Below are 22,948 nucleotides of genomic sequence, written 5' to 3'. Positions count from 1 at the left end.
CCTCCACTTCAGATAGTGGGACTCTGCAGTGATGCCAACAAGTAAAGGGGAATGAACAGGAAAGGCACTCTTTGATCCAGTATTAGTAACGGAGTCTAAGTTTTCAAAGTATGTATGTATGGGTTCGAGCCCTGGTCCGGGAAGATCCCACATGCCGCAGAGCAACTAAGCCCGTGCGCCACAAGTACTGAGCCTGTGCTCTAGAGCCTGCGAACCACAACTACTGAGCCCGCGTGCTACAACTACTGAAGCCCACGAGCCTACAGCCCGTGCTCCACAACAAGAGAAGCCACCTCAATGAGAAGCCCGCACACCACAATGAAGAGTAGCCCCTGCTCGCTGCAACTAGAGAAAGCCCATGTGCAGCAACGAAGATCCAATGCAGCCGAAAATAAATAAAATTTTTTTAAATCCTTTAAATTTCTTTGAAAGTAGCATCATTATTTTAAGTTAGAGCACAATTACCGAAGGGAAAAATAAACCCAACACAAATGAAATCTTATACTATTTTAGTAATTTCAGTGGAAAACAAAACAAGAATTGGGTTTCCTCTGGGTTTACAGTGGCCCATACAGTAAAAAGCCTTTTGTCAAGTGTTGATTCTCTCCTCATTAAGGAACTGCCTGAAACTGTATTCTTGGGTCAACTTACTTTTGCTTCTCCTAATTATATCTGTGTCTCAGGATCCACGACATAGATTTAAACAGACCCATGGTTAAATGTAAACAGATGTGGTGACCAGACAGTGCCCAGCTATTCGTTTGTCTGTAAAGTGGCAGAAATTGAACCTTTAATTAATAGGACTTGATTCTTCCTAAATCCCTAATATAACTATTAAAATGTAGTCCCTTTCAATAAGATAAATGCCCAGATATTATTTTTAAAGATCCAACAATCAGTCCTCCACGAAGTCCAAATATCGTGTACCTTAATGATCTGTTTGTTTTGAGAACCAATAAAAAGCACTGTTTCAACCAGATTCTCATTTCCTAAGTATCCCTTCAATGCATAAGTAAAGCATCATTCCAGATGAAAACTCATTAGTCAATCTTGGTCTTGCCGTAACTGGATATTCCTGCTTCTAATAAGGTTGGAAGAATACCACCTGGGTAACTTGCAACAACTTCCCGGTGCCCACATACTCCACTCTCTACATGCTGACAGTGCCTTTAAAGCCTCTGAGCAACATCAAAAACCTTATTATTTACTTATCTTGAAGCAAGTTCGCTTATCATCTAGAAAAGTTCTCAGAACCCTTCTTGTCTCTCTCCACCGTCTCTCACCTTTCTGAAGACTTCAAATAGAAGCAAGGCCTTGGCAACGAAATAATTTATCACATGGTTCAAATTACATTGGTGCCCTGGTCCGAGTTTACCTATTACCTTGCACACAGATCTAAATTATAACCAGAGAAGTAGGAATTACCCCCTTCCTATATACAAATGATGTTTTTAAAAGGTCTACTTAAAAGCAGAATCTTTTGAAATCACTATATAATACTGAAAAACAGTATACATGTACTGTTAGTGATTCAGCTGTGTTGAAGTTCATGTATATTGCTTCTTCAGATCTCTTATATTAACGTTTAACCACAAATACTCTTTGTCAGATGCCAAGCACTGTGCTTGCCTATAGACTAAAAAGATGATGAATCCATAGTCTGTATAGACCAAAATAGAAATGGATTCAATACAGACCAAATGACGAAATTGGATGCCCATTCAGGGGACCATATCACAAACCCAGTGAGAAGAATGGGGTTCATCTTTTGGAGGAGATGTCTGAAATGATCCGATCAACTTTCCTTCTTCTCTGCAATGATACACCAGTTGCCATGATCATTCCCAGAGCTCAGAATATGGAGCTCCGACACACTGTCCTTCAGCAGGCCATAGAGCTCGCCTTCTCGAAACACGTGGTAATAGCGCATAAAGGCACCAGATTCCAAAATGTCGGGCTGTTGTTCTTCGACAGAAATGGTGTCACCTGGGTTGGAATCTTTGGAATCAGCTGCAGAAATCCTCCTCCATATTTTACTAGCAGAAGGGGTACCCTCTTCTAAGTTACCTGCATCCGTACAATTCTCCCTGGTATTGGTGCTACCCAGAAAATTCCCATCTCCATTTCTCCTCACGCCTCTTGGATGGTCTCCATTTAGGTGTTTGTGTGTGGCGGGCGCTCTCAGCCATTCCAGCTGTTTTTGAGAAGTCTCCACAAACACTTCCTCATCTAAATGTTGCTCTCCTGTTGAAAATGGCTCTGGATGATCTAAATCGAAACTTGAGTGTCTTGAAGGCTGGGTGGATATCGTGCTATTGGCCCAACTTTCTGTGTTTTTCAAGGGTCTCATTTTTTCAATTTGCTTCCTCAGAGTTGATTCATCCAAAGATCTAGAGGAAAACCAGGAGCGAAAAGATTTCCCCAGCGTGTTATAGAATCCGTTTTCTTCCTCGCCTTCCTTGGAAATATTTGCACAGCAGGTGCCAGCTAGAGCAGAGTCACGGTCCACGCTGCGGGACCGCCTCGAATCACAGTGCCCCTTAAAACAAACGGGACAGCGACACGCAGAGCAGGGAGGGGGGTAGGGATGGCTTCTTTCTGGATGCCCGCACTGCTTCTTTCTCCCAGGCTGGCTGGATTCCGAGAGGGGCTGGGAGCACAAGGCTTTGTTCCATGGAACAAGCACGTCTTGCTTCTCAAAGTGCCGGTTCTTTTGTTCCATGGCCCAAACATAAATCATCAGCTGGCCTCCAGGAACTAAGACCCTGGCCATTTCCTTTATTGCTCTGATTCTTCTTTGTTTTGTAGAAAAATGATGTATGACTGAAAAAGAAGAAGCTAGATCTCAGTGTGTATATACACACGTAAACCTACACGTTTATAGGCTAGTATTTTCCATATAAAAATGATGCATCTTTTTTCCTAAATAAAGACTTTTATTAGAATTATATCACAACTGTTTTCTGGGTGAAAGAATGGTAAAGAGAGAGGTATGCTTTCTTTTTTAAAATTTTATATTGGACATATATACACTACCAAACGTAAGGTAGATAGCTAGTGGGAAGCAGCCGCATAGCACAGGGAGATCAGCTCGGTGCTTTGTGACCACCTGGAGGGGTGGGAGAGGGAGGGTGGGAGGGAGGGAGACGCAAGAGGGAAGAGATATGGGGATATATGTATATGTGTAACTGATTCACTTTGTTATAAAGCAGAAACTAACACACCATTGTAAAGCAATTATACTCCAATAAAGATGTAAAAAAATAAATAAAGTTCAAAAAAAGAATTTTATATTGGAGTATAGTTGATCAACAATATTGTGTTCGTTTCAGGTGTACAGCAAAGTGATTATACATATACATGTATCTATTCTTTCTCAAATTCTTTTCCCATCTAGGTTATCTATTACAGAATGTTGAGCAGCGTTCCCTGTGCTGTACAATAGGTCCTTGCCGGTCATCTATCTTAAAACATGGCAGCGTGTACATGTCAATCCCGAACTCCCTAACTATTCCTTCTCCCCACCCTTCCCCGCCCCGGTAACCTGAAGTACATTCTCTAAATCTGTGAGTCTGTTTCTGTTTTGTAAATAAGTTCATTTGTATCATTTTTAAAAAAAATTCTACACATAAGTGATATCACATGTTTGTCTTTGACTGACTTCACTTAGTATGATGCAATTTTGACATGTAGTAATGATTGCTTATAGTTTTTAATAATGTTAATATAATATGAAATTGTGTATACTTAAGAGAAAGCAGCCTATAGGTCATCATTTTACTTGCAGTCTCTGCAAAGTTAAAGTGAGAGTCAAGCAGGACTGCCTGTATCTAGTCTTAGGTGGGTTATTAGGCATATTTTTATCAAACAGTATATAGGAAGCGCTGGTCTGTTAGCTTCTAGAGTTTAATCACACTGTGTCAAGAGAAAACATCAAATTATTTTTCCACACATACGCCTGTCACTTATCTTAGGTAGGAAATTAGCTCTCAGGAAAGTCTGGACACTACTGCTCAGATATGAGTAGTGAGGGAACAGAGATTAAACAGCTCCTGTAACCTCAGCATAATCCAGACGTTAGTAATGGTTTCAGGCAAATAAATCTATTTAGTTTACTTGCCACAGAGAGATAGTAAATGCCTAAAATGAGATGATTATATGGCTAAAGGTGTCAAAGGAAGATTATACAAGAGGCACACTTTGTATTGTTCCCAATCAGGTTTGCTTTCCTATCAGCAGCGCACAAACCCTTGTTTCTCTTACTGTACCATGCAGCAGTGCGAGAGGTATTAGGTTCAAATGCATTTAAAGAACAGGACACCAGTGTATTTTGTCCTAGATCTACCAGTGACCAGCCTTGTGATCTCTGACCAATTACTTTACTTCACTAGGTGTCAGGCTGTTCTCCCCAATCCCCATCCCCAAAGAAAGGGCCCTTTATAATGGTCAGTTTGAAAGCCTACACTTCTCGAAGTAGTGTCGTGGTCAGTGAGCTACAAGGGGGCAGAGAAATCAGGACTGAGTAAGGCTTAGGACAGTACCTAAGTTCACATCTATGACTACTCCTGGCCGTTAGTGTCCCCCATAACTTGCACCTCATTCACTCTGGAACTTCCATGGGTGTGTTTTCTAAATGCAGGTGATCCTCGTCATCTGTGGATTCTGTATCTGCAAATTTGCCTACTTGCTAAAATTGTCTTGTGACTTCAGAAATCAGTACGCTCACAATTTTCGTAGTCATTCCTTGACATGCATAGAACAGCCAAAAAGTTGAGTCTCCCAAGGCACACGTTCCCAGCTGGGGTCCAGCGAGGAGATGCTTTGCCTTCCTGTCTCAGCTCTGGTGCTGTCAACAAGTGTCCTTTTCACAGTCTGTTTCGTGCTGTGTGTTTTCACATTTTGGTGTTTTGTTGGTGGTCTCTCTGTTGACGATCCCTCACAGCCCTGCCCCAGCACAGGGTGGAAGTGCTGTCTAGGGGTTGTAAGCCGTAAGGCTGCAATGTGTCTTACAGAGAAAATATGTGAGTTAGAGGAGCTCCTTTTGGGTGTTATACTGCTGCTGGCATGAGTTCAAAATTAAATAAGTCATCTTTAAACAGAAACACACATAAAACAAGATGACGTGTTGATTAGTTGACAAAAGTATTGTGACCAGAGGCTTACAAGAACCTAATCCTATATTTCCCCTGGGAGCAATGGTTCAGTATTTGTTAATTCAGTGTTCATGGGACATTACAGAACATAACCACGGTGAATAATGAGAATCGACTGTATTCTTGTGTTTTGGCCATTAAACAAAAAATGCCATTAAACCAGGACGATTTTAATACAGTAATTTCTTTTTATCAGATTTATAGGTCTTCAACATTTCAGGATTCTTGGCTTCAGAGTTGGTTTTTTAAAAAAAAATATTTATTTATGTATTTGGCTGTGCCGGGTCTTAGTCGCAGCATGCAGGATCTTTAGTTGTGGCATGTGGGATATAGTTCCCTGACCAGGGATCAAACCCGGGGCCCCTGCAGTGGGAGCGCGGAGTCTTAGCCACTGGCCCAGCAGGGAAGTCCACAGAAATTTTGTTTTTAAGGAAGAACATCTTTATATTTTTCATTCCTGAAATATTTGTTATGCGATAATCCATTTTAATACCATAATTTCACCCAGGAAATATCCGAATCTTTCATATTATATTTTATATTTAACAAATAATACTAAGTAACTTTTAAGCCAAATGCTTTTGAAAAAGAAAAAATTTACAAATGAAGTTTTCATTACATATAAAATGTATTATACGTGCCTATGCATACATGTTCTATTAAGAAACATTGTAAATGTAACCCAAATGGGACCTAAACATATATTTATATGAATTTTATCAATGTCAGGAAACTGTGTTGAATTTTAAAGGATAAAAATGTCCCCTGCTGTTTAAAAGTCATAATCACAATTTAAAGGCAAAAGTAGTACTCAGTATATGTATCCTGTAGGATAGGGTGTTGAATTGAACAAGTGGGTAGGTAGAATTCAATGACTGGACTCCAGAATCAGAAATTACACAAGATCATCTTTAAAGTCCTGTTATATCTTGGGATTTTATGATGTATTGTTATTTCATTTTTCAAGGGTGTTTGTCTCATCTAACTGGAAGCATTCAGAATCCATGGGCTTAGCATGAAGCAGAATTTTTCAACCTCAGCATTGTTGGCGTTTGTAAACAAGCTAGATGATTCTTTCTTGTGGGAGCTGGGGAGGCAGCAACTAGATGACAGCAGCACATACACATAACCAGTTGTGACAACCAAAAACGTCTCCAGACATTGACAGGCATCGCCTCAGGGTGGGGGGCAGTGTAACCGCGAGTTGCGAACCACTGGCACGAATAGTTGGTTGACACTATTTCAACAGATGAACAAATTTTTATAAAATTTTGGTCATACTATACTTTTTTAACATCTTTATTGGAGTATGATTGCTTTACAATGGTGTGTTAGTTTCTGCTGTATAACAAAGTGAATCAGCTCTCCAGACACATGTCATACTATTCTAAAGGTAAGCAGAAAGACTGTTTCTTTTTGTAATCTGTGAGTAAAACATAAGGAATGTATAATTAGGTATGATGCGTACTGTCTCATTATTAAGTGACATGGAAAACTATATATTTAAAACTATATTTCTTCATGTTAAGCAAGAAATGCCAACATACAGAATTCTAAATAGCGAAGTAAATATATATGGACATAGGAGAGATGGTTTATTGAAAGTTCTCATAATATAGTTCTAAATGTAAAATCTAATTGGAAATTGACTGCACCACGTTAATTTATAGTTACAGTTCATAAAAACACATGCTGGGTTTCCACCTAAGGAAGCATTTTTCATTGGAAGATGGCAACCAGGTGTGCTCCATTTCCTCTGTGGGCAGGAGACTTAAACTGAAAGAAAAGAAAGACTTAACCATGTACAACATGGAGCATTTCCCCAAAGTAAGAAAGTTGGTCAGTAACCCCACGCCTGCAACAGGGGTTCAACAGCACAGCCTCTTTGTAGGTAGCCAGCTGTATAGACTCTACAACTAAAGTAAACAAAAGAAGAGCAAAAAAATACACTTCTCTGACCTCCCTCCAATTTCTGGTTCTTTAGGTGGCATGACCAAACCAAAAATTCTTCCTACTAAAGATTCAGAGCATTGTATAGTGTTGCTTGGTTCAACAAGAATCCATTCTCTTAGTGCTTAAAACCAAATGGACTTAACAGTTTCAAACTGTTAAGCAAAGAAGTAGGGCTGTCAAAGAGCAGGTTTCCATGGCAACCACCTCCTGCCAGTCCTAACTAGTTCCAAGGTTATGGCATCCAAGCCGGCATCCCCTCACTATGCAAAGATACAGGCCCCAGCTAATGGTGGAAATACCGATTTCTCATCTAGTCCAGGACGGAGCAAACAGTCTTATTCCATATGTTTATCTGCAGTCAGTTTTATATAGATTCACCTTGCTTTGATAAAGCTTGTTATATTCAGATACATTAATTTTTTTAAAGTGTGTTGGAGGAAATAATTTGCCCTGCAAAAGATTTTTCACTTTGGGAAAGGATTTGCCACAAGATTTCCTTAAATAACATGATTCCCCAGCATACTTAAACGTGACTAACACACTAAGTTTCAGGACTATATGTATTGAGTAAAATGACCCTTACCTGTGTATATTTAAATCATGGGGTTTTGCTGTTTCTTTTCATTTTTGGCATGTATGTCTTATGGGCACACTTGTTGGGAGAATATGAGGAATGTATTCCCTAGATTTATGAACAATCTCTGGCAGTAAGAGAGCAGAGTGGCACTATAAAAGCAATGCAACCTGGGACCAGGTGGGACCATCTTCCCCAGCGGCTTTTGTACAGTGAATGGCAGGTTGGTGACACATCCTTCCAGTGACATTCAGTGCCTTAGTCCTACAATATTCTGCTAATAAAGGGCGTACCTGTGGCCTGGAAAAGGTAATATGACTTCTAAAGATCTACTTCACGTTGAAAGAATCTGGCTTCATTTCAATAGAACAAAGTACTATTTTCAATGAGTACAATTCCTCCAATACTTTCTTACTCGATAAGTGAAAGAAATTGGACTGAGTCATCAAAAAGAAGAAAACAACAGTTTGAGGGTTGAACTAGTAAAAACAATCATATGTACCACCATAAGTACATTTGAACTTAGTTAAATAGTTCAGTTGCAATATTTTAAAAAATTAGATAAAATGAATTACATAGATCTTTCTACAAAGAATGGATGTTGAGTTGTGAGAGCAGCCTCAACCAGGTAACGTTATTCTCATGGTGAAGAGTGAATGCGTGACGGGGCTGCCTTACCTCCTATGGAGATGATGGCGTCGAAGCCCTGATCCCTAAAGGGGAGATTAAGGTTGTCACATACCATGACTTCACATCCTCTACTCCGGGCAATCTCTACCAATGGCGCACAGTAGTCACAGCCCAGGGTATGTACCTGGCTGTTCACTTTAAGATACTTTCCAGTTCCACAACCTGTAAGAGAAAAACCTGTGTTAACACGCTATCCTTAATGGAAAGTGGAACATTGTCGGTTACTTTGTCTTATCACAGGGAATAGAAATAACTTGATACAGGCAAACCTCGGAGATGCTGCGGGCTCCATTCCAGACCATTGCAATAAAGCGAATGTCACAATGAAGCGAGTCACATGACTCTTTTGGCTTCTCAGTGCATTTAAAAGTTACATTTACACTATACTGGGGTCTGTTCAGTGTCCAACGGCATTATGTACGAAAACAATGTACATACCTTAATTTTAAAACAGTGTATTGCTAAAAAATGTTAACCATCATCTGAGCCTTCAGCAAGTCATAATGTTTTTGCTGGTGGGGGGTTTGAAATACTGTGAGAATTACCAAAATGTGACACAGAGACACGAAGTGAGCAAATGGTGTTGGAAAGATAGCACCAATAGACTGGCTCAGTGCAGGGTTGCCACAAACCTTTAGTTGGTACAAAACACAATACAGAATCTGGGAAGTGCAATAAAACGAGGTCTGCCTGTATTAACCAAGACAGAACACAACATGGGTTGGGGGTACACACAAAAACAAAAGGAAAGCCTTCAGAGAGCACATACATGTTTTTATATAGGAGATTAGAGGAAACGAAAATGGGAAAAAGAAATATTATTTATTGAATATTTAATGAGGTCATGTCCATAGGGCTTTCTTAACAGGATAGCACAATCAAGAAATGTCAGCTGGCCTCCAGCAGAGAATAATAGTTCCCTAGCATCTTAGTGACAAGGTCCAGTCTCTTTACAAAAGTTACCTTCACACACATATTTCATTATGTTTAGGTCTACATGTTCCGGGCATTTAGTCTTGTGTTATCTTGCCAAACCTTCATCACTTGCTGGCTATATAAAACAGACTACTGTCAACAACTTTTCAATGGGTATAGATAAAATAACTTACACAATAAAACAGGCCTTTCAAAAATTTAAAATTTGAATTTGAATGAAAAAAGGATTTCAGCGTCTTTTTATCCAATCTGGTGTCAGTGCTAGGTTTTAAATGATCTCTATTAACTCTGAATACAACTCTGACAAAGAACTATTTTTTCTTAAATAGACCATTTTTAAAAAATATATTTGTTTGTTTATTTGGCTGCACCGGGTCTTAGTTGTGGCACACGGGATCTTTAGTTGCAGCATGCTTCCTGGACCGGGGCACGAACCCTCGTCCCCTGCATCGGCAGGCGGACTCTCAACCACTGCGCCACCAGGGAAGCCCTAGACCATTTTAAAAAAATATATTTGTTTGTTTATTTGGCTGCACCGGGTCTTAGTTGTGGCACACGGGATCTTTAGTTGCAGCATGCAGGATCTAGTTCCCTGACCAGGGATTGAACGCGGGCCCCCTGCATTGGGAGCTCGGAGTCTTAACCACTGGACCACCAGGTAAGTCCCTTAAATAGACCATTTTTGACATTCACTTTCTGGTGGCAGAGACCCAAGTAATTCAAGATTTACGCAGCCCAAAGATTTAGATCAGTCAGATCTCACAGATATTATGGTGAAGAAGGTAGTAACGTAAAGGAATAATCATCCTGAAACAAAGCCTTCTGTGATCTAGTACCTAGTATTTTGTTCTAGCACAGACATATCTATTTCTTTTTTCAGAAATATTTAAAGACGTCCTTAGAGTTGATATCCCTACCTGCTGGCATTAGCTCTAAATTTTTTTGCCTGAAAAATATCTACCACTATTCAAAGATGATTAGTTTGCTGCTTTAGAAATACATCTCAACACTCTTTGATAACTCCTCCTTAATAGGTGCTATTCAAAATGATGAGACACTAAAAGCATAATTAAGATTCATTGGTGCCAGCTGAGACAGTGGAGAGCTTGTGAATAAAAAATAAGATTTCCAGCTTCATTATTTCAATGTAAATGATTGAGGTCTTGGAAATATTTTAGATCTCGTAGCCACTGTTCCTAAGAATGCTTTTGCAAAAAAGGATCCAATATTTGAGGGCAATCATGGGGAAGATATAATTCACATAGTATTTTAAAATTGAAATCCCGAACATTTCAAAAACGATGCTCATATTTTAAGAAAAATCATCTTGTAAATTTTTTTGCTGTTTTGAACTGGCTCAGGGGATACATTTAGAGAAATGAAAGGGAAAATTACTTCAAAGATACTAATAAAAACAGGTTTATAGAACATTGGAGCTAGAGGGACATGTTCAGAGAGCATCTGGTAACAGTGAGGAAACTGAGGTCTTTTCAGATCTCATCATCTCCTGAAACGTTTCCAGTGCCCCTGATACCTTTGATATCCTGTATTTGTTTCTCTCTCTTTTTTTTTATTTGCAGCCATGCCGCGAGGCTTGTGGGATCTTAGTTCCCCGACTAGGGACTGAACCCGGGGCCACGGCAGTGAAAGCACCGAGTCCTAACCACTGGACTGCCAGGGAAGTCCCCTGTATTCATTTCTAATGGCATTCATTTTTAAGGATAGTAATGGAACTCCTGAATATGATGCAATTATCCATTTTCAGAGTGCAGACACCGAGATGCTAGAGAGGGGAGATTTTATCCTAATGAGGAAATCAAGAATACTGCCAAGGCTAGTCCCTCATTATCTTAAACATGCAAGAAATAAATCAGAACATTTTTGATACTGCAGCTCCTGTACACAACAGTTATGCTCCTTTACAAAATCTCAATGATAACCTTCTGTAGTACTGCAGAGATACAATAGCAAGTGTCTGCACGCTTCTGTTCCCCTCTGTTTTGTATTCTGCACCTCACTACAACTAAGGAAGAAAACAGATAACTGCCTCAATTCGACAAGATATTTTGGCCCATGGTGGGCGAGTATTTGCTAGAAATAATTAATCTGAATGTTCCCTCTGAAGTTTGCAGAAAGAACTACAATTTTATAAATTAAGAGTTTTTTGCTAAGACCTTATCTGAAAGAGAATTCTCTTTTTCTATGGGAAAAGGAAGAATATAGCCTATTTATTTCTCCTTTTATGTACATCTTTTGAAGTCAGAGATGAGGCAATATGTTTTATTCTGCAGGCCTGGTGCCTGCCATTTAGTAGGAGCTCTAAATGTTTATTGACTCAGAGAAGGAATGGTAATTAGAGAATAACTTAGCAAATGAAGTCTGACCATAGAATATGGGAATAAATAATTGAGAGTTAAAAGGCAAGAAGAATTTTAGTTCTTGAAAAATTACTTTTAGTTATGTATACAAAAATAAAAATTTCAATACTATTAGGATAGTTGTCTCTGATGTCACGTAAAAAGGTCACCTTGCTCAAAAAAGAATCTAGTTCTAGTCTTTATTCTGCTTCCTAAACTAATCCAAGTAAAGCCCTCAAATCACAGAACACCTTCCATGTATCATCTTCTTCTTTTTTTAAATGTTACAGTCCATTTTTATTCATAATTGATTAGTTTAATACTTGCTTGAATTGAGAGAAATATGGGTTTTATATATATAGGGATAAGGTTATAATAAAATGGTTTGGTTAACCAAATGTGGTTCAGTTTTATTTTTTATTTTATATTTTATTTTAAAAAAATGTTTTTGGAGTATAGTTGATTTACAATGTTGTGTTACTTTCTGCTGCACAGCAAAGTGAATTAGTTATACATATACATGTATCCACTCTTTTTTTTTAAGATTCTTTTCCCTTATGGGCCATTACAGAGTATTGAGTAGAGTTCTCTGTGCTATAGAGCAGGGTCTTATTATTTATCTATTTTATATATAGTAATGTGTATATGTCAGTCCCAAACTCCCAGTTTATCCCTGGCATGCACCATCTTCTAATGGCCTTAAATTACTAGCCCATTTCAGGAAAAGGTATTGCCTTAATTGCAAAGATCACAGGATTTCCTGAGGGTACTTTGCATTTCTGCTGTCTTTGAATCATCAACGCTCTTCATATTTAAACTACAGTTCCTGCTCACTTCATTCCTGATACCTGCCCTGAAGAGTCAGGTTACATCAGGAGCCATTATCACACACCTCAGCAGATCAGCTGGGAGTGGGGTGATGTGCTTAATAAAATTTAGCCAATAAAAAAATCGCACCACTAAAATAGCGAAGCAGCTAGATAATTCCTGTATGGGCAACTGGAACCCGATTACCTCTGCATGTTTTTTACCTATGCAAAGTTTTATTAGTCATTAATTATAAATTGCTAATTTAATAACCAGTCAAATTAAACTGTTGATGATTTTACCTAAGTGGAAAACCTAGAAAGAAAAAATATTTCCTTTTGGAGATAGTCATATTGTTCTACTTCCTTTTTTTTCTACTAACCCCTTTGGGCTTCTTTCTTTCCTTTTCATTGATTTCTTCTTCATTTCAATTTTATTTTAAAACTTGTCTTTCACTGTATAATCAAAATATTCTTATTTACTTATTGAGTGGTAAAAAGTGTAAATAGTACAAAAATCAAAAGATACAAATGGGTAAAATAACATTTACTAGATATATTTATTGATTTGCACAGCGGTACTTAAAGAATATTATTTGTGCCATAATTTGTAGTAGCAAAATGTAGCAAACAACATACATATCTGTTGGTATGGTGTTATCAGCATAGAAGGCTATGCAGCTTTTAATAGTTAGCAGCTCTATGAGAACAAACATGGAGTGATCTCAATATAAAAGAAACGAGCTAGGTGTATAGCAGTTTGTATAACATACTAATTTGTGTAATTGAAAAAGGGAAATCCACCCATGCACACACTTATATGCACAAATATGCTTATATTTATGTGAAATACCTCAAGAAGGTTATACAAGAAGCTAAGAGCATGGTGCCTCTGATGTGGGTTACTTGGTGCTGGAAGACTGGGATGAGAGAATATTTTTCACTGTACATTTTTTTTGTACCTTGTTGTTAAGCTATTTAAATGGTTTACCTATCAAAAATATTTTAGGGGCTCCCCTGGTGGCTCAGTGGTTGAGAGTCCGCCTGTCGATGCAGGGGACACGGGTTCGTGCCCCGGTCTGGGAAGATCCCACATGCCGCGGGGCGGCTGGGCCCGTGAGCCATGGCCGCTGAGCCTGCGCGTCCGGAGCCTGTGCTCCACGATGGGAGAGGCCACAACAGTGAGAGAACTGTGTACTGCAAAAAAATAAATAAATAAATAAATTTTTTTTAGGCAATTTGTATTCCCCCCATTTTTGAACTGTTTGTTCATATGGTTTCATCATTTTGCAGGGGAGTTGTTGGTCTTTTTCATACTGACTTTGAAGAAGGCTCCACAGAGTAAGAAAATTATCTATTTTTCTATCAGATATATTGCAGATATTTTTACCTAGTTTGTTTTTGGTTTTTTACTTCATTTATATATTTGTTTAGAAATTTGCCTTGTAGAACCTTTTAAATTTTATGTTGTCAAAAATACCAATGCAATTAATCCTCATTACTCACAGACTCTGTATCTGCCTCTTCACCTAACTGCTAAAGTTTATTTGCAGGGCCCAAGTCTGTACTGGCAGCGCATGCGTGTAAAGCTTTAAACAGAAACACACGTGAAACAAGGTTAGGTATTGATCAGTTGACAAAAATATTGTGACCACAGGCTCCTAGGAACCTAATCCAGTATTTCCCCTAGGGCAATAACTCAGTATTCACTAATTCAGGGTTCACGGAAACTTTATAGAACCTAACTACTGTGGATAATGACAATCAACTGTATTTTATTTTATGACTTCTCCCTTCTTTTGTGTCACACATTGAGAGGCCTTTTGCTTTTGAGAATTTTTTTAAAAATTATATAGTCATCATCTAGTCCTTTAATGAATTCATTTTCTTATACTTAAATCTTTGCTCCATTTGGAATTTTTGGTGTAAGGTATGAGAAAGTAGCATATATATTCTGTTGTCCCCAAACCTTTTCCTCCCAACTGATTTAAGATTCTGGTACTTTGCTTATATTATGAGTGGTAAGAGTTCCAAACTCACTGCATTTTATGAAACCAGATTTTTTTTTTAAGTTGACATGATAGAGATGTTTTTAAAGACTCTCCACTTCTACGTGACATGTACCCCTTCCCCAAATTCTACACTGCTCGCACCATCTTTAACAAGCCATAAGCCCTGGGCACATCTGTTTCTCTTACCAAAATTTAGAGTGAATGTCAAATTAGACGGAACTCGTAACTGTAGACTTACGATTCTTATGGTGCCGTATGCATGTAATTGCTAGAAAGCAGTTTTAAGTGGGCATGCTTCAAATAGGAATCCTACCATGTCTTAAAACTTAATCTTAGATCTCCTGGGCTGTGATTTACCACTTCTAGATTCCAAAAGATACTGAGCCAAAGTCCTCCAAGCAAATCATTATTTGCTTGATTATGAAGATATGATCTAATTAAAGATATGCTCTAATAATAAGACCCCTAAGGAATAGTTAAGGGAAAGGATCCATGAGATTCATAAGAGGTTACAGGACCTCTTCTATAATCTCACAATTCTGGCTCTTCTGTAGAAGGTGTGAGAGCTACTCAGCGTAAGCCGCCAAAACACTGTATTCACGAATGTGAATGTCTCTAAGTTTATTATTTTTTTAAATCATTCAGTGTTTTTTAAAGTATTTTTTAAATTAATTTATTTTTTGGCTGTGTTGGGTCTTCGTTGCTGCGTGAGGGCTTTCTCTAGTTGCGACGAGCAGGGGCTACTCTTCGTTGCGGTGCGCGGGCTTCGCATCGCGGTGGCTTCTCTTGTTGCAGAGCACGGGCTCTAGGCGCACGGGCTTCAGTAGTTGTGGCACGTGGGCTCAGTAGTTGTGGCACGTGGGCTCAGTAGTTGTGGCTTGCGAGCTGTAGCGCGCAGGCTCAGTAGCTGTGGTGCACGGGCTTAGTTGCTCCGCGGCATGTGGGACTTCCCGGACCAGGGCTCGAACCCGTGTCCCCTGCACTGGCAGGCGGATTCTTAACCACTGCGCCACCAGGGAAGTCCACTCTGAATTTAAAATGGTCAATTTCACAAGCGGCCATTTCAATCCTGATTTATTCAAGCAACGTCAGGTTGATTTTTGTGGGAGGACGTGCACGAAGGCTCTGAAAAAATTGCCACTGTCTATATGTAGATTTGAGGGGCTTTTCTACTTTCTGGCTTGACTGTATGAATTTCTGCTATTAAGTGAATATTCCAGGTGCTGACATGCCAAGGACACAGTTTCAGACTTCTGGTTAGAACAGAAATGAAAAATGAATCTGAAAAGGAAAGGCATGATGGAATATATTTCAGATTACGTGGCACCGCCCCGGGTTACCTATGTCAGCGATGAGGCTGCCAGGCTTCTGGTCCTGGAGGAACTGGCGGACACGAGGCCAGGCTTTGCTCTGCAAGTCGCTGAAGTAAGGAGCGGTGCTCTCATACACATCGTGCACGTGCTGCTTCTCCAGCTGGGCAGCTGCATGATCCATCCTGGGGAAAACAGGGCCACGCCAAGGAATGCAGTTCAGAGTAGGCACCAGAGATGGCTGATGGGGATGCAGATTTCCTAAAATTGGGAACTTAAAACTGCCAAGATTGTGTTGCTTTTATACTTTTTTTTTTTTTTTTCTGGCCATGCCATGTGGCATGTGGGATCTTAGTTCCCTGACCAGGGATCAGAACCACAGCCCCTGCACTGGAAGCATGGAGCCTTAATCAATGGACCACCAGGGAAGTCTCTGATTTTATACTTTCTTATAAGCTGCAAAGAACACAGCCTTCACTGGAACCTCACCAGAGTTGTCAAAAGGCTAGCAAATGCATCCTTCTTACCTGCACATCTTCAGAAAACAGTCATTTGGGAATGAGCTAATTATAGTATGTTTCTCTGAAAGATCAGTTCTTTCAGAGAAAGGTTCACTTTGGATAAAATCGTTCTATCGGATGCTAAATAGATTTAAAATTTTCATAGCATGTCGCTCAGCACTCCAATCCAATCACAAAGCCCGATTGATTCTACCTTTTTAATTTTTTTGGATTCCAGCCATTTCTCTATATCCTACTGATTCTGTTTTAGAAAAGGTCCTCATTTCTTGCCTGAATTGCTTCAACAGGCTGTAAACAGTTTTGTTTGTCTGTTTGTTTGCCCTTCAATCCCTTTCCTTCAATTATGCCACAATTGTTTTTCTACAACATAAGTCTTACTGTGTTGCTTCCTATCTTAGACTTCTTCAAAGGCATTTTATAGCTTGTCTGATCAAGTTCAGGTATTTCAGGGGGCATACAAGGCTCTTTTTGATCTGGCCTCCATTTTCCTCTTGAAGCCATTTCTCACTGCCCTTCCCCAGCATCAGATGCACCTGTAATACTCAGTGATCGTGGCTTCTCAGGCATGACACAGCCCGTGTCATCCAGGGGCTGGACGGGTGCTGTGCATTACCAGGTGAACTCCTGTTCATCCTTGGCATAGGCATCGCCTCCTCCAGGAAGACTTCCCTGACTTCTATGCAGGATAAGGGCAATCAGAAAGGAGTGGGCAAAGTACAAGAGCAGCTCTTAGAGGCCTCTGCTTATTTGGGGTTTGATCTTTCAATTATTGTGGCATGTGAGTGAGGAGTAGTATCCCAGGGAAGGGCTCAGAATGTGGCTTTTTACCAACCAATATGAAAGTATTTTTAATCTCTGAAGAACCCATTTGACCCTACTCGTGCATACCAGCTAGCTCAGTCCTGCCCCTTGTACTCCTGTTGCATCCCATGCATCCTCTACAGATTACCAAGGGCTGTAACAGTCTGTTAGATATTTTTCTCTAGCACTGGCTGGAAGATCCTAGGTAACGAGGACTTATCTTAACGCTGAATCCTCAGTAGTTAGCACACAGCATATCTTCAGAAAATGAACAAACAAGCAAACAAACAACCAGAATGGACTCTGAGTACAGAGGGTAACATTGGCTTTGGTACAAGAGAGTAACCTGGGGAGTGTGGGAAGAGAGGGGACCCTACACCCACAAGCTTGTAGATGGGAATATGGTAAGAGAAGGTATCGTCCTTGCACAGCCTCTGTGTTCCCTCCATACGCCCACCCCCTCACTACTGCCAGTCTAGGAAGTAGGAAGCACTTGGGTAAGATGACATCTGATTAGTTACTCCACTGTAAAGTGCCTGCCCCTCCGCCACCCCTCCCCGGCTTTCTATTTAAGAAATATGAGAGATACTTCGAGACCATGTAAATATCCTATTTCTCATCATCTCACTCCACTTTTAGCATACAATCCATTGATGCCTCTTTCCAATTGAAGTATAGTTGATTTAAAACATTGTGTTAGCGTCAGGTGTACAACATAGTGATTCAATATTTTTATAGATTATACTCCATTTAAAGTTATTACAAAGTAATGACTGTATTTCCCTGTGCTGTACAATGTAAACTTGTTGCTTGTCTATTTTATACGTAGTAGCTTATATCTCTTAATTCCATAACCCTCTTTTGCCCCTCCCCTTCCCCCCACTGGTAACCACTAGTTTGCTCTCTATATCTGTGAGTCTGATTCTGTTTTGTTGCATACATTCATTCGTTTTAGTTTTTAGATTCCACATGTAAGTGAAATCATATGGTGTTTGTCTTTCTCTTTCTGACTTATGTCACTAAGCATAATATTCTCTAGGTCCATCCACGTTGCTGCAAATGGCAGAATTTCATTCTTTTTTTATGGCTGAGTAATACTATCACCAAATGATAATATTGTAACTCCATCATTCCCTCAACTGTGAGGAAGAGCTTTTCAGGATTTACTCTTAAAACAAAGTAGCAGTAGGTTATCCCTAATTACTACGGACCTGCCCACAGTCCCTGCAAAAAATCTGGCAAACTCCTGACGGAGTACAAATCTCATTTGTGATGTCTGACAAAACTTCCACCCAAACTGAAACAGCTTATATTGCATCCTCAACTAGAATTTACAAAGTAAACATATGGCTGGCTATAACTGCCTACACATGAGAAAAACCCAAACACTGAGCGCTTTTCTCTTTAATCAAAATCTCAGTAGACCTAAGTCTGTTTAAAACTTTCCCCCCTCAAGGAATCAATCAGGCAATACAGTCTTGAGAACCGTAAAACAAATAAATTTTAATACTTTGTTGCACTTGCCAGTGTTAAGTGGCAATCAACATAAACTCGATTCCCCTCCATCGGGCTCCAACTACAAGCTCAGAATCTGTAGTATCTGAACAGCACCCCACGGAGACCTTTCTCTAAGTCTTCCCCCCAAGTTGCCCTCCTTCTACTATAAACAGGTAGCCTCAAAGAGCTATTATAAAGTGTGTGAATAATATAAATCCATTTTGTTTATTTTACACTTAAGATTATATTCTGCAGAGTATATAGCTGACCATGAAATTGATTTGTAGAATTGGGGCCATCTAATATGACATTTTCAACAGTCTGTGGATTTAAATTTCCTGCAGTATACACATATGCAAATTCCTTGTGAATCCGGTAATATGACTAAGCTAGTAAGACTAGTACTAAAGTAGTAACGTAGGGTTCAAGCTGGAGCTAGGCAGGTAGGGTTTGGTTTAGCCAGGCTTCTTAATCTGTGTGCTGACAAATTCCAGGCCTTGGAGCTGATGCCTTGTTGGTGAGTCACGAAAGAAGAGAAAGTAATTTGAAAGGGACAGAGAAGTCAGAACGTAATGCACCAAAAACTTGAACTATTTTGGACTTTCTTTTAAGTGCAATGGAAAGTGGTTCCTTGGAAAGCAGAAAAGAGGAGAGAACGTGCTAGGAAGTTAATAGGAGAGGTCAGTGGCTTGGTGTGTTTTCCATGGAGAGAGGAGCAAAGAGAGAAACATCAGCATTCTTGCTTCTAGCAACAGGGTGGTCAGTAACAGGTCACAGATGTTTGGTTTTCCTGTTCTGGGCATGTAACTAGGATAACACTTGTCTACCCAGCTTGATTCAGGCAAAGCCATGGGACTTGCTTTGACCATTACATGTGATCAGAAAAGATGTGAATCACTTCTGGGCAGAAGCTCTACGAGCCAGTGTGTGTCTCTGTGATCCTGGAAGCAACAGCCCAGGTCCCTGAGTGACTCCTCTTTATGGATGGACAGTGTGCGTGTTTTAAGCCAAAAACAAGGGAACAAACAGCTCATCATAAAGGATCTTGATTATCTATCTAGATAATGAAAAAGTAAAAACTATCAATCATATTCTGTTAGAAGATAACTTGTTACTATGTGAGTTTGTCCTGTCTTTTCTTTATAAATACTAATACTTTTTACTGTAGATAGAACAAAATTGGGAGAAAACAGAATACGGTTCTATATCCCACTTTTTAAAACTTAATTTAATATTGTGAGCCAAGGAAGGAAAGGAGAGAGGCAGGGAGAAAGGACACTAATATCTGTGGACCTGAAAGCGTGAAGGCATCAAGGTATTGCTGGAAGTGGTTTCTGTCAACGTGTGTGTGTGTGTGTATTTAACAGTAAGACATTAGTTTGAAAAAGAAGAGAATCTGTCAAAGGTAGTAGTGAAAAATAATTTTGGAGATCTAAGATTCGAGGGAATACGTAATCTCTCCCCAAGCCTGAGCCCAAGCATTTATGACCATTATTTACAATCCCAGACATTTCAGAGATTAAATACTTTTAAAAATTTCTGCTTACCCACTCTTCCTTTGAGGAACTGCACCTCTCTTTGGACTTCGAGTGATGCTGGAGCCTGCCAGTCACGTAGGACAGGGTTGGACACATGACCTAATCTAGGACAATCATTCTCTCTCCCCTGGGAAACTGACAAGAGGTAGTTGAAGTCAGATCGCTAAAGGAAATATCCTCCAGTTTCTCCTAAGTCTTATGTTTCCTGAGGTTTGGTCTGCAGCTCTTCTGTTCTATCAGCTACTTAGTATACTCCCAACAAATCCCTCCTCTTGCTTGTTTTGATGTTTGCAGGCAAAGCACTTTATTTCAGACTTGAATTCATCTTCACGATCACCACATGGACGTCAGGGGGTGTCACAGTGGAAGAGATGCACTGTGGCCACCAGAGTCCCAAGAGGACTTGCCACACATAGATGAGAGGATTCTTGTTGGAGCCCTCTGGCAACAGAACATGGTGGGATGCAATGTCCTATTGGAACCAATGCTAGACTAAGAGAAGATCAGAGCTGTTGTCATAGTGCTGCCGTCTTTGCCACCTGTCTGTCTTTCTTTTCTGTGCTGCCACAACCTAGTATCTGAGCTGTTCTTACAGCTTTCTAGTTGGTCTCTCTGTCCCCCTTGCCTTCCTCCCACTTCTCACACCCGTCACCTCTAATATATCCATAATGCTGGGAGGTTGCAATACTCCTTTTCAATCACTATTCACTTGGTGGAGACACCATACACTCCTATAGTAAAAGGCAACTGCAAAGACCACGTTGCATATGTGCTATTCTTAGCCGGATGGCTGTAACTTGTCATTTCCCTCCATGAACCCAGGAAAAGCAGTTCAGAACCTCTAGTTCATGCCGATGCTGGATAATTTTCCTATAATGTGCATTTGATAATCTCCCCTCTCTGTTGAAGACCCTTCAGGAGACCTCTATGAGATGAAGCTTTCACTCCTCCATCTGGCATTCAAAAACCTCCATGACCTGGTCCCAGTCTAGCTTTCCAGCCATGTCCTATAACTGCCACAGCTCAAATTCTCAGCTCTACCCAAAGACCTCTACTCACCTTTCCCTGAGTGGGGCTTGTTTATAGCTCGTCGTTCAGGTCTTTGCTGAAGCCAGCAGGCTGTTCTTTCTCATCTGAAATGCTTCCCTTCCAAAATCTTACCTTCAAAGTCTAGCTCAGCCTCTTTCTCCTCCATAAAGACTTTAAGGATAGCTATCCATAAAGGTAATAATTTCTCTCCGTATTTCTATATACTGCATATTTATGGTCACTATCACTCTTAGAGCATTTCTCCTGATACTGTCTTGAACTCTCAACTTTGTATATGTTCCCAACTAGATTAGAAGCTCCTGGAGGGCAGAACTGAAATTTGATCTTTCTTTTATATATATCATAGTGCCTTCACTCAATAATTAACTGTAGAACTAATGAATCAGTGAGCTGTTTCCTTAGCTCCCTATGCAAGACAACAGTGCTTTCCTCCAGATAAACTGGTCCTCAGATATTCGGTCATAAATCATTAATCCCCTGGTAGGAGTCAAGAGGCACTCAGGAAGCAGGGCTAAGGCTGAGCTTTCCCGGTTGTGTTTCGTGTTTCATAATTTCCTTCCCTTGCAGAGGCCTGTTTCAGAGATACACCCTAGACACACAATAGTCACATTTTTATAACTAAAAACAAATATAAATAACTGTAAACTGTTCTCTTGTTATAAATGCCACAGAAGACACAATAGTTAAAAAAAGAGAATAGAACTGCTTTAAATCTCAAAGATAGATTCAAACTATAATTCTAAAGTGAAAATACAAATTGGTCTGCAAAGTTCAAAGACTTTACTTACATTATAAAAAGCCTTCATTATAAAACACATAGGTTTTTTTTAAACCTTTTAATATATGATACTTCAAATGTAACACCTACATATTATTTTCAAGTACAAATTATACCGCAACCTTTTTTTTTTTTGCGGTACGCGGGCCTCTCACTGTCGTGGCCTCTCCCGTTGCGGAGCCCAGGCTCTGGATGCACAGGCTCGGCGGCCATGGCTCATGGGCCTAGCCGCTTCGCGGCATGTGGGATCTTCCCGGACCGGGGCACGAACCCGTGTCCCCTGCATCGGCAGGCGGACTCTCAACCACTGCGCCACCAGGGAAGCCCATACCGCAACCTTTTGAATGATAGAAACTATCATTTCACAATATGCTTAAGTCCTAGAAACACATTTTGTTCTCTAATAAAACACAATAAGCTCCAGCTTACCTTATATCACATTGTCATACATTTTAAATGAAAGGAATTGGGACTAATTAGGTTTCCCGAATGCGCTCATATGATGTGAATTGCTGGGATAGCTGAAAGCTACTAACCTGAGTCATCTTGTGATTACAGAAAATTACTTCTTGTCTTTGTGATTCATGGCAGTTTCCACCCTCAGAGAGTGATAGTTGTTGTATAATTTTCTCCATGTGTAATGTAAATGCAAAGTAGTAGGAGTGGAATCAAACGGCGAGGCCCTCCACACGACAAACCACTCTGTATGAGCCTTTGAAGGGAATACAGGATCTATTAGGCAAAAAACAAATACGAAAGTTCATTTTACATAATAAAAATATTGAACCAGCTACAGCCCACGTTGACCTCGACAGATGCATAAATTACCCAGAGAAGAAGGGATTAGAAAGAACTGTTAATATATGAAACATGCCAGAACTATAAGAGTGGTTTCTGAATCAGTTCCTCAGCTTTCTGTAGAACATACAGTACTTGCTCCCAAAATTAAATTGGATGATTTCATCTTGTTCC

At 39.9% G+C, this 22,948-nt stretch overlaps 1 protein-coding gene across 1 annotated transcript; it reads right to left on the bottom strand.

Moving 5' to 3' along the window:
- Nucleotides 1-1,795: 1,795 nt before the first annotated feature.
- Nucleotides 1,796-22,668, bottom strand: TRMT9B (tRNA methyltransferase 9B (putative)). The gene is made up of 4 exons (XM_024765083.1): nucleotides 22,513-22,668; nucleotides 15,822-15,976; nucleotides 8,359-8,532; nucleotides 1,796-2,823 (listed from the first exon to the last, which is right to left on the bottom strand). Exons 2-4 carry the CDS (start codon nucleotides 15,973-15,975, stop codon nucleotides 1,796-1,798), a joined length of 1,356 nt encoding a protein of 451 aa, XP_024620851.1. The 5' UTR covers nucleotide 15,976; nucleotides 22,513-22,668.
- Between the last annotated feature and the right edge of the window lie 280 nt (nucleotides 22,669-22,948).

Source organism: Neophocaena asiaeorientalis, unplaced genomic scaffold (genome assembly GCF_003031525.2).
Source record: "Neophocaena asiaeorientalis asiaeorientalis breed wild unplaced genomic scaffold, Neophocaena_asiaeorientalis_V1.1 scaffold14, whole genome shotgun sequence".
In the NCBI taxonomy this organism is placed as follows: Eukaryota; Metazoa; Chordata; class Mammalia; order Artiodactyla; family Phocoenidae; genus Neophocaena; species Neophocaena asiaeorientalis.
Note: the sequence above shows the minus strand (reverse complement) of the source record. Positions and strands in the feature narration are given on the sequence as shown.